This window comes from Gymnoscopelus microlampas, assembly GCF_963454915.1.
Source record: "Gymnoscopelus microlampas genome assembly, chromosome: 4".
Classification (NCBI taxonomy): Eukaryota; Metazoa; Chordata; class Actinopteri; order Myctophiformes; family Myctophidae; genus Gymnoscopelus; species Gymnoscopelus microlampas.
The window spans coordinates 18,629,090-18,641,851 of record NC_139941.1 but is presented as its reverse complement, the minus strand read 5'-3'; the positions used below and the strand labels follow the sequence as shown (position 1 = coordinate 18,641,851).

The 12,762-nt window shown below is 36.1% G+C and overlaps 1 protein-coding gene across 1 annotated transcript; it reads left to right on the top strand.

Moving 5' to 3' along the window:
* Positions 1-1,454: 1,454 nt before the first annotated feature.
* Positions 1,455-9,016, top strand: LOC311043992 (beta-1,4-galactosyltransferase 1-like; the record flags this gene model as incomplete). The annotated part of the gene is made up of 2 exons (XM_084055415.1): positions 1,455-1,569; positions 8,139-9,016. 2 exons carry the CDS (start codon positions 1,455-1,457, stop codon positions 9,014-9,016), a joined length of 993 nt encoding a protein of 330 aa, XP_083911541.1.
* Positions 9,017-12,762: the final 3,746 nt, after the last annotated feature.

The following is a 12,762-nucleotide window of genomic DNA, read 5'->3' as shown; positions in this document are numbered from 1 at the left end:
TCGTCACTCGAACCATGAACACACACGGCCTTCCTATCCAGAGGGGTCAGGATACGGGTAGGCACAGTAGTGTCCTGGAAGGTGATTACCATGGACGCCAGCTTCTCAGGTTAGGATACCTGGAGTTGCTGGGAGTCTTCCTCGCTCTCGAGGGTTTCAAGAGCCACATCGTGGGGTTCCATGTCCTGGTCAGAACGGAAAATGTCACAACGATGTGTTCTGCCTACAAACAAGGAGGCTTAGGGTCTCTTGTTTTGGTCAGATTAGCGCGCATGCTTACGCCTTGGAGCGTACAACATTCGGCTTCACTACGCGCCACTCATGTACCGGGCCTCCTGAGACATGGGTGCAGACCGGTTGTCCAAAACAAGGGCTCCGGTACGGGGACTGGCCACTATGCCCGAGGACGTTGGGCCTGATCTGGGCCCGGTTCGGCCGGGCCCAAATCGGCCTGGTGGCTCCAAGAAGAACGCGGAGTGCTCGCGGTTCTTCTCGATCGATCACCTGGTCCAGTCTTGGGAGTAGACGCCAGTCTTGGGAGTAGACGCACCACGGTCAGATGGGACCTGACCGTGGTGCTGGAAGCACTATGCCGGCCCCCCTTTTGAACCTTTTGAGACTTAGATCTGACGATCGTAAGCCTCAAAACGGTGCTCCTGGTGGCCCTTTTTACGGCATGACGCGTCTGTGACATGCAGGCGCTCTCGGTGAGTGGGGCTGCATGTGGTTTTCGGACGACGGCAGGAGGGTTTTGTTGAAACCCAACTTGGCCTTCGTGTCCCACACCGGCGCAGTTGCGGGGACTGGGGGCTTTTCATCCTCCGCGGTTCTTTTCGGCAAAGGATGAACGGTTACTTTGTCTCTGTCCAGTGAGGGCTCTGAAGCTCTACTGTTAGAGTGCAGCTATGGGCCGTAGGTCGTCTCAGCCTTTCGTCGCCTTTGGCCGAAGTCAGAGGTAGGCGATGGCTAAACCGACCCTGTCCAGATGGATCGTGGAGGCGATTCGGTTGGCGTACGAGAGTAGAGGGGTCCCTATTCCACTGGGACTGAGGGCCCTCTCTGCTCGGAAGGTAGCTGCATCTTGGGCCCTTTACAAAGGGGTGTCGATGCAGGTGATCTGCTCCGCGGCTGACTGGTCGTCTCCCTCGACCTTTGCATCTACTTACAGCCTTGACGTGGCGGCATCTACGATGGCGCGTACAGTCTTGGGTGTGGGAACTGACTCCGGGTAGAAGAGTCTGGACATGCCTTGGGGCATGTCTTTTCTCCCTGTGTGAGTGCAGCAGCCGGGTTCCGACGGGGTCTGCGAGGCGTGCTCTCTCTCTCCCCGTCACGGTTTAATTGGTTGTTTCTAAACCTTTTTGCACCTTTCTTACTGGTGGGGGAGTGTAAACTTGCCTTGGGGCATGTTTCTTCTCCCTGTAAGTGTGCAGTGGCCAGTTTCATGGTAGGGAATGCGAGGGGTGCCCGGGGGCATGCTTCTCTTCCTACCTGGCTGGCCTTCCTTGCCCTCCTGGGACCGGCTAGGCATGGTCCAGGGAGGAGGAGGCCTTGGTTTCTCTGTCACTGGTTGGATAATCTAGGTTTTATCCAGTATTGGTGACAGGGACAGGATTTATGTCCTGCGCGTCCCGACCCGAGGGGTCTGGGGTGCCTGTAGGTCAGGGTCCTGCCGGGGGCAGGTCCTGAGGCCTTCGGCAAGCGTGTGGGTAAGGGTTGTCACAACTGGGGGCTCCCCTGGGGGACGTGTATGTGTCCCATAGTAAGCAATTGCTTAAGCTGGAGCTCATGTGACGCAAACCGGAAACCGGTAGTGGTATAAAAAATACCACTACCGGTTGACCCTTATCCAATAGACATTGGAGTTCCGGGAGTCCTGTTGTTGCTCTGTGCGATCGCCAGGGGGCGATGATATCCCATTGTAAGAAGTTGCTTAAAGCTACGCTATAATAACTATGTTTTGAATCTTTTATGATTTTTTTGAAAAATTACATTGAAATGGATGGGATACTGTACTATTTCAATAATTTATTATTAATAATTGCTACTGTAAAACATATTGGTAATAATCACAGGTGTACAAGAGACCATGGGGCACATTAATATATAGTTGTTGGGTGATAACTATGTTTTTTGGATTTTTTATGATTTTTCTAAAGATTACATTGAAATGGATGGGATTCTGTAATATTTCAATAATTTATTATTAATAAATGCTGCTGTAAAACATATTGGTAATCATCACAAGTGTAAAACAGACCATGGGGCACATTAATATATAGTTGTTGGGCGATAACTATGTTTTTTGGATTTGTTATGATTTTTCTGAAGATTACATTGAAATGGATGGGATTTTGTAATATTTCAATAATTTATTATTAATAATTGCTGCTGTAAAACATATTGATAATCATCAAAGCTTTACAAGAGACCATGGGGCACATTAATATATAGTTGTTGGGTGATAACTATGTTTTTTGGATTTTTTATGATTTTTCTAAAGATTACATTGAAATGGATGGGATTCTGTAATATTTCAATAATTTATTATTAATAATTGCTGCTGTAAAACATATTGATAATCATCAAAGCTTTACAAGAGACCATGGGGCACATTAATATATAGTTGTTGGGTGATAACTATGTTTTTTGGATTTTTTATGATTTTTCTAAAGATTACATTGAAATGGATGGGATTCTGTAATATTTCAATAATTCATTATTAATAATTGCTGCTGTAAAACATATTGATAATCATCACAGGTGTAAAAGAGACCATGGGGCACATTAATATATAGTTGTTGGGCGATAACTATGTTTTTTGGATTTCTTAAGATTTTTCTAAAGATTACATTGAAATGGATGGGATTCTATTATTTCAATAATTTATTATTAATAAATGCTGCTGTAAAACATATTGATAATCATCACAGGTGTAAAAGAGACCATGGGGCACATTAATACATAGTTGTTGGGTGATAACTATGTTTTGGGGATTTTTTTAATGATTTTTCTAAAGATTACATTGAATTGGATGGGATTCTGTAATATTTCAATAATTTATTATTAATAAATGCTGCTGTAAAACATATTGGTAATCATCACAGGTGCACAAGAGACCATGGGGCACATTAATATATAGTTGTTGGGCGATAACTATGTTTTTGGCATTTTTTATGATTTTTCTAAAGATTACATTGAATAGGATGTGATTCTGTAATATTTCAATAATTTATTATTAATAAATGCTGCTGTAAAACATATTGATAATTATCACAGGTGTAAAAGAGACCATGGGGCACATTAATACATAGTTGTTGGGTGATAACTATGTTTTGGGGATTTTTTTTATGATTTTTCTAAAGATTACTTTGAATTGGATGGGATTCTGTAATATTTCAATAATTTATTATTAATAAATGCTGCTGTAAAACATATTGGTAATCATCACAGGTGCACAAGAGACCATGGGGCACATTAATATATAGTTGTTGGGCGATAACTATGTTTTTGGCATTTTTTATGATTTTTCTAAAGATTACATTGAATAGGATGTGATTCTGTAATATTTCAATAATTTATTATTAATAAATGCTGCTGTAAAACATATTGGTAATCATCACAGGTGCACAAGAGACCATGGGGCACATTAATATATAGCTGTTGGGCGATAACTATGTTTTTTGGATTTCTTATGATTTTTCTAAAGATTACATTGAAATGGATGGGATTCTATTATTTCAATAATTTATTATTAATAAATGCTGCTGTAAAACATATTGGTAATCATCACAGGTGCACAAGAGACCATGGGGCACATTAACATATAGTTGTTGGGTGATAACTATGTTTTTTGGACTTTTTGGGATTTTTTTTAAAGATTACATTGAAATGCATGGGATTCTATAATATTTCAATAAATGTATTATTAATAATTGCTGCTGTAAAACATATTGATAATCATCACAGCTTTACAAGAGACCATGGGGCACATTAATATCTAGTTGTTGGGTGATAACTATGTTTTTTGGATTTCTTATGATTTTTCTAAAGATTATATTGAAATGGATGGGATTCTTTAATATTTCAATAATTTATTATTAATAAATGCTGCTGTAAAACATATTGGTAATCATCACAGGTGTAAAAGAGACCATGGGGCACATTAATACATAGTTGTTGGGTGATAACTATGTTTTGGGGATTTTTTATGATTTTTCTAAAGATTACATTGAATTGGATGGGATTCTGTAATATTTCAATAATTTATTATTAATAAATGCTGCTGTAAAACATATTGATAATCATCACAGGTGTAAAAGAGACCATGGGGCACATTAATATATAGTTGTTGGGCGATAACTATGTTTTTTGGATTTCTTATGATTTTTCTAAAGATTACATTGAAATGGATGGGATTCTATTATTTCAATAATTTATTATTAATAAATGCTGCTGTAAAACATATTGATAATCATCACAGGTGTACAAGAGACCATGGGGCACATTAATATATAGTTGTTGGGCGATAACTATGTTTTTTGGATTTCTTATGATTTTTCTAAAGATTACATTGAAATGGATGGGATTCTATTATTTCAATAATTTATTATTAATAAATGCTGCTGTAAAACATATTGGTAATCATCACAGGTGCACAAGAGACCATGGGGCACATTAACATATAGTTGTTGGGTGATAACTATGTTTTTTGGACTTTTTGGGATTTTTTTTAAAGATTACATTGAAATGCATGGGATTCTATAATATTTCAATAAATGTATTATTAATAATTGCTGCTGTAAAATATATTGATAATCATCACAGCTTTACAAGAGACCATGGGGCACATTAATATCTAGTTGTTGGGTGATAACTATGTTTTTTGGATTTCTTATGATTTTTCTAAAGATTATATTGAAATGGATGGTTTTTTTTAATATTTCAATAATTTATTATTAATAAATGCTGCTGTAAAACATATTGGTAATCATCACAGGTGTACAAGAGACCATGGGGCACATTAATATATAGTTGTTGGGTGATAACTATGTTTTGGGGATTTTTTATGATTTTTTTAAAGATTACATTGAAATGCATGGGATTCTATAATATTTCAATAATTTATTATTAATAATTGCTGCTGTAAAACATATTGGTAATCATCACAGGTGTACAAGAGACCATGGGGCACATTAATATATAGTTGTTGGGCAATAACTATGTTTTTTGGATTTGTTATGATTTTTTTAAAGATTACATTGAATAGGATGGGATTCTGTAATATTTCAATAATTTATTATTAATAAATGCTGCTGTAAAACATATTAGTAATCATCACAGGTGCACAAGAGACCATGGGGCACATTAATATATAGTTGTTGGGCGATAACTATGTTTTTGGGATTTTTTTATGATTTTTCTAAAGATTACATTGAATAGGATGGGATTCTGTAATATTTCAATAATTTATCATTAATAAATGCTGCTGTAAAACATATAAGTAATCATCACAGGTGCACAAGAGACCATGGGGCACATTAATATATAGTTGTTGGGTGATAACTATGTTTTTTGGATTTTTTATGATTTTTTTAAAGATTACCTTGAAATGCATGGGATTCTATAATATTTCAATAATTTATTATCAATAATTGCTGCTGTAAAACATATTGGTAATCATCACAGGTGTACAAGAGACCATGGGGCACATTAATATATAGCTGTTGGGCGATAACTATGTTTTTTGGATTTCTTATGATTTTTCTAAAGATTACATTGAAATGGATGGGATTCTGTAATATTTCAATAATTTATTATTAATAAATGCTGCTGTAAAACATATTGGTAATCATCACAGGTGCACAAGAGACCATGGGGCACATTAATATATAGTTGTTGGGTGATAACTATGTTTTTTGGATTTTTTATGATTTTTTTAAAGATTACATTGAAATGCATGGGATTCTATAATATTTCAATAATTTATTATTAATAAATGCTGCTGTAAAACATATTGGTAATCATCACAGGTGCACAAGAGACCATGGGGCACATTAATATATAGTTGTTGGGCGATAACTATGTTTTTTGGATTTCTTATGATTTTTCTAAAGATTACATTGAAATGGATGGGATTCTGTAATATTTCAATAATTTATTATTAATAATTGCTGCTGTAAAACATATTGATAATCATCACAGGTGCACAGGAGACCATGGGGCACATTAATATATAGTTGTTGGGCGATAACTATGTTTTTTGGATTTTTTATGATTTTTCTAAAGATTACATTGAAATGGATGGGATTCTGTAATATTTCAATAATTTATTCTTAATAATTGCTGCTGTAAAACATATTGATAATCATCACAGTTGTACAAGAGACCATGGGACACATTAATATTTAGTTGTTGGGTGATAACTATGTTTTTTGACTGATTTTCTGAAAAATTACATTGAAATGGATGGGATTCTGTAATATTTCAATATTTTATTATTAATAATCGGTACAGTAAAATATATTGGTAATAATCACATATTGTAACGGACACACATGGGCACAATAACATTTAGTTGCTGGGTGATAACTCTGTTTTTAGATTTTTTTTATGATTTTCCAAAGAATTACATTAAACTGTATGGGATTTTGTAATATTACAATATTTTATTATTAATAATTTGTGCAGTAAAACATTTCGGTAATAATCACAGACGAGAACATTAGACACAAACAATGTTTTTAGTTGGTTTTATTAAATTTTTACATGTATATATTGAAGTAACTGGGATTTACGATTTCATTGAACGCACCATCAGTCCGCCTAACCGTAAAAAGCCAGTAGCTGCGCAATCATTTTTGACGCGCGGCTAGCGCGACTGACTCTCTCTGAAGAGCGGCCAGCGTGACCGCAGTCAACCCACCCTCATCGCCCCCCCATACCCCCACCCCCATATCCCGACATTCGCCACACCCCCATTTTCAAGTCCCCTTCCTACCTGGAGTATGGTGTTCCACCATCTTTAGGCTTTAGTTTAGGTATTCTTTACTTCATTCTCTCAACTTTATTTCTCTGTGTGATTTCCTGTGATTTCTGTGTGCAGCAATCACACACAGGTGTGACTGCAGGCAGAGCCTAAGAACATTTCATGAATCTGACTCGACTTCTCTTAGGAATTCACTTAGGAAGAAATTTAAGAAGACAACTTACGAATTCATTGCTGAATGAGGCCCAATGTCTGGAGAGGGCACTTTTACAGATGGGTAAAAGGGCAGGGGCTCAAGCCCCCTTTGATGTCTATGTGTGCACGTGCCTGTGAGGCTGCATGTGTTCATTAGATTATTCATCCCAGTCACCATCTGTGGGGTTTCCTTCCTCCATGGAAACACAACACCTTATCTGACATTAATGTAACATACTGTTATAGCCTGGCTGGGTTGATTCAATCACTGTATTACTGATGTTAAGCACTATGGGTTGCCCGATCTTTAAAGTAAAAGTACTAAAATGTTTGAAAATAGCAGATCTACAAAACAGTTTGTAGATCGGCTATTTTCAAATAGCCTAGGTATAAAGTAGGGCTAAAGTGGTTAATATATGTTTTATAATGTAATAATTTATATCTGCAAAGTAACTAGTAACTCAAGTTTTCAAATAATTGTAGTGGAGTAAAAATACAATATTTGCCTCTGAGATGTAGTGGAGTAGAAGTAAAAGTATAGACTCCAGTAAAGTAAAAGTACCTCAAAATTGTACTTAGGTACAGTACTTGAGTAAATGTAATTGGTTACTTTACACTTATAAGGCCAGATGAGGTCACAGTGACGACAATACACGTCACGGCCTGCGGGCTATTTAAGAGACACGAATGAACCATAGAGCTCTGTGTTTGTTGAGAACGGGAAGTGAGCGATTTCTAACCTTATCTACTGAGCTTTAGAGCCGAGAACTAATACTTTCAGAGGCAATACATCCTGAATATATCCTGAATATATCCGCATATCGCCTGCCTGCCGACACAGGACAGGGCAGCTGGCAGACCAGACCAGCCGCGATGCAAAGGTTTAAACAGATACTTAGTGTTAGTCTTACGTTAGTGTTGTTATTGTTGTTAGTGGTGTTGCTGGTGTTTGCAGGGCAGGCCACACCCCCCCCCCCCCCTCCACCCGCTGCACCACCAGACAAAACAACACGATGTCCCGACGTTTCTCCCCTCTTGATTGGCGCCCTGAATGTGAATGTCAGCACCAAAGTGAGTCTAGAGCAAACTCTGAAGGAGAACCCTAACGTTGAGGCCGGTGGTCGCTATGGACCAAAAGAGTGTGTGTCCTCCCAGAAGGTGGCCGTGATCATTCCCTTCAGACACAGAGAAGAGCACCTCACATTTTGGCTCCACTACCTTCACCCCATACTGCAACGACAGCAGCTGGACTATACAGTGTATGTCGTCCAACAGCATGGCGAAGAGACGTTTAATAGGGCTAAGCTGTTGAACATTGGTTTCGCTGAGGCCCTGAAGGATCGTGACTACAATTGCTTTGTGTTCAGCGACGTGGACCTGATTCCAATGAACGACCGGAACTTATATGGTTGCTTCAGCCAGCCCAGACACCTGGCTTCCGCCGTTGAGAAGTTCGACTTCCAGTTACCATATCCCACTGCCTTTGGAGGCGTAACATCGATGAGTATAGAGCAGTTTTTGAAAATCAATGGTTTCCCAAACAACTATTGGGGATGGGGCGGCGAGGATGATGACGCTTATAATAGGGTTATGCTTGTTGGTATGTCCGTGTCACGTCCCAATGGAGAGGTGGCCAAGATGAAGAACATCCCTCATGCGAAAGACAAAGGCAATCCAGAAAACGCAGAGAGATTTGACCAAATCGCTCACACCAAACGGACCTGGACAACAGACGGGATCAACTCTCTGTCCTACAAGGTGGTGAGGACAACGAGAGGACCGCTGTACACCAACGTCACCGTGGACATCGGCAAGGGGCCGGTCATACAATGACACTAAGGGACAGGGGCGCCGATTTGTGTCCGCGCTCTTGGGTGCGCAGCGTGCGTGCATGCGCGGCCGGTCCGCGTGCGCGCGGTTAATTTGGTACCAAAATATGTGCTTCACTTCATGAAGTGAATATGTGTGTTTTTCTTTTTTTGTGATGAGTTTGTGACTGCGGTCACGCTGGCCGCTCTTCAGAGAGAGTCAGTCGCGCTAGCCGCGCGTCAAAAATGATTGCGCAGCTACTGGCTTTTTACGGTTAGGCGGACTGATGGTGCGTTCAATGAAATCGTAAATCCCAGTTACTTCAATATATACATGTAAAAATTTAATAAAACCAACTAAAAACATTGTTTGTGTCTAATGTTCTCGTCTGTGATTATTACCGAAATGTTTTACTGCACAAATTATTAATAATAAAATATTGTAATATTACAAAATCCCATACAGTTTAATGTAATTCTTTGGAAAATCATAAAAAAAATCTAAAAACAGAGTTATCACCCAGCAACTAAATGTTATTGTGCCCATGTGTGTCCGTTACAATATGTGATTATTACCAATATATTTTACTGTACCGATTATTAATAATAAAATATTGAAATATTACAGAATCCCATCCATTTCAATGTAATTTTTCAGAAAATCAGTCAAAAAACATAGTTATCACCCAACAACTAAATATTAATGTGTCCCATGGTCTCTTGTACAACTGTGATGATTATCAATATGTTTTACAGCAGCAATTATTAAGAATAAATTATTGAAATATTACAGAATCCCATCCATTTCAATGTAATCTTTAGAAAAATCATAAAAAATCCAAAAAACATAGTTATCGCCCAACAACTATATATTAATGTGCCCCATGGTCTCCTGTGCACCTGTGATGATTATCAATATGTTTTACAGCAGCATTTATTAATAATAAATTATTGAAATATTACAGAATCCCATCCATTTCAATGTAATCTTTAGAAAAATCATAAGAAATCCAAAAAACATAGTTATCGCCCAACAACTATATATTAATGTGCCCCATGGTCTCTTGTGCACCTGTGATGATTACCAATATGTTTTACAGCAGCATTTATTAATAATAAATTATTGAAATATTATAGAATCCCATGCATTTCAATGTAATCTTTAAAAAAATCATAAAAAATCCAAAAAACATAGTTATCACCCAACAACTATATATTAATGTGCCCCATGGTCTCTTGTGCACCTGTGATGATTACCAATATGTTTTACAGCAGCATTTATTAATAATAAATTATTGAAATATTACAGAATCCCATCCATTTCAATGTAATCTTTAGAAAAATCATAAGAAATCCAAAAAACATAGTTATCGCCCAACAGCTATATATTAATGTGCCCCATGGTCTCTTGTACACCTGTGATGATTACCAATATGTTTTACAGCAGCAATTATTAATAATAAATTATTGAAATATTATAGAATCCCATGCATTTCAAGGTAATCTTTAAAAAAATCATAAAAAATCCAAAAAACATAGTTATCACCCAACAACTATATATTAATGTGCCCCATGGTCTCTTGTGCACCTGTGATGATTACTTATATGTTTTACAGCAGCATTTATTAATGATAAATTATTGAAATATTACAGAATCCCATCCTATTCAATGTAATCTTTAGAAAAATCATAAAAAAATCCCAAAAACATAGTTATCGCCCAACAACTATATATTAATGTGCCCCATGGTCTCTTGTGCACCTGTGATGATTACTAATATGTTTTACAGCAGCATTTATTAATAATAAATTATTGAAATATTACAGAATCCCATCCTATTCAATGTAATCTTTAAAAAAATCATAACAAATCCAAAAAACATAGTTATTGCCCAACAACTATATATTAATGTGCCCCATGGTCTCTTGTACACCTGTGATGATTACCAATATGTTTTACAGCAGCAATTATTAATAATAAATTATTGAAATATTATAGAATCCCATGCATTTCAATGTAATCTTTAAAAAAATCATAAAAAATCCCCAAAACATAGTTATCACCCAACAACTATATATTAATGTGCCCCATGGTCTCTTGTACACCTGTGATGATTACCAATATGTTTTACAGCAGCATTTATTAATAATAAATTATTGAAATATTAAAAAAACCCATCCATTTCAATATAATCTTTAGAAAAATCATAAGAAATCCAAAAAACATAGTTATCACCCAACAACTAGATATTAATGTGCCCCATGGTCTCTTGTAAAGCTGTGATGATTATCAATATATTTTACAGCAGCAATTATTAATAATACATTTATTGAAATATTATAGAATCCCATGCATTTCAATGTAATCTTTAAAAAAAATCCCAAAAAGTCCAAAAAACATAGTTATCACCCAACAACTATATGTTAATGTGCCCCATGGTCTCTTGTGCACCTGTGATGATTACCAATATGTTTTACAGCAGCATTTATTAATAATAAATTATTGAAATAATAGAATCCCATCCATTTCAATGTAATCTTTAGAAAAATCATAAGAAATCCAAAAAACATAGTTATCGCCCAACAACTATATATTAATGTGCCCCATGGTCTCTTGTACACCTGTGATGATTATCAATATGTTTTACAGCAGCATTTATTAATAATAAATTATTGAAATAATAGAATCCCATCCATTTCAATGTAATCTTTAGAAAAATCATAAGAAATCCAAAAAACATAGTTATCGCCCAACAACTATATATTAATGTGCCCCATGGTCTCTTTTACACCTGTGATGATTATCAATATGTTTTACAGCAGCATTTATTAATAATAAATTATTGAAATATTACAGAATCCCATCCAATTCAATGTAATCTTTAGAAAAATCATAAAAAATCCCCAAAACATAGTTATCACCCAACAACTATGTATTAATGTGCCCCATGGTCTCTTTTACACCTGTGATGATTACCAATATGTTTTACAGCAGCATTTATTAATAATAAATTATTGAAATATTAAAGAATCCCATCCATTTCAATATAATCTTTAGAAAAATCATAAGAAATCCAAAAAACATAGTTATCACCCAACAACTAGATATTAATGTGCCCCATGGTCTCTTGTAAAGCTGTGATGATTATCAATATGTTTTACTGCAGCAATTATTAATAATACATTTATTGAAATATTATAGAATCCCATGCATTTCAATGTAATCTTTAAAAAAAATCCCAAAAAGTCCAAAAAACATAGTTATCACCCAACAACTATATGTTAATGTGCCCCATGGTCTCTTGTGCACCTGTGATGATTACCAATATGTTTTACAGCAGCATTTATTAATAATAAATTATTGAAATAATAGAATCCCATCCATTTCAATGTAATCTTTAGAAAAATCATAAGAAATCCAAAAAACATAGTTATCGCCCAACAGCTATATATTAATGTGCCCCATGGTCTCTTGTGCACCTGTGATGATTACCAATATGTTTTACAGCAGCATTTATTAATAATAAATTATTGAAATATTACAGAATCACATCCTATTCAATGTAATCTTTAGAAAAATCATAAAAAATGCCAAAAACATAGTTATCGCCCAACAACTATATATTAATGTGCCCCATGGTCTCTTGTGCACCTGTGATGATTACCAATATGTTTTACAGCAGCATTTATTAATAATAAATTATTGAAATATTACAGAATCCCATCCAATTCAAAGTAATCTTTAGAAAAATCATAAAAAAAATCCCCAAAA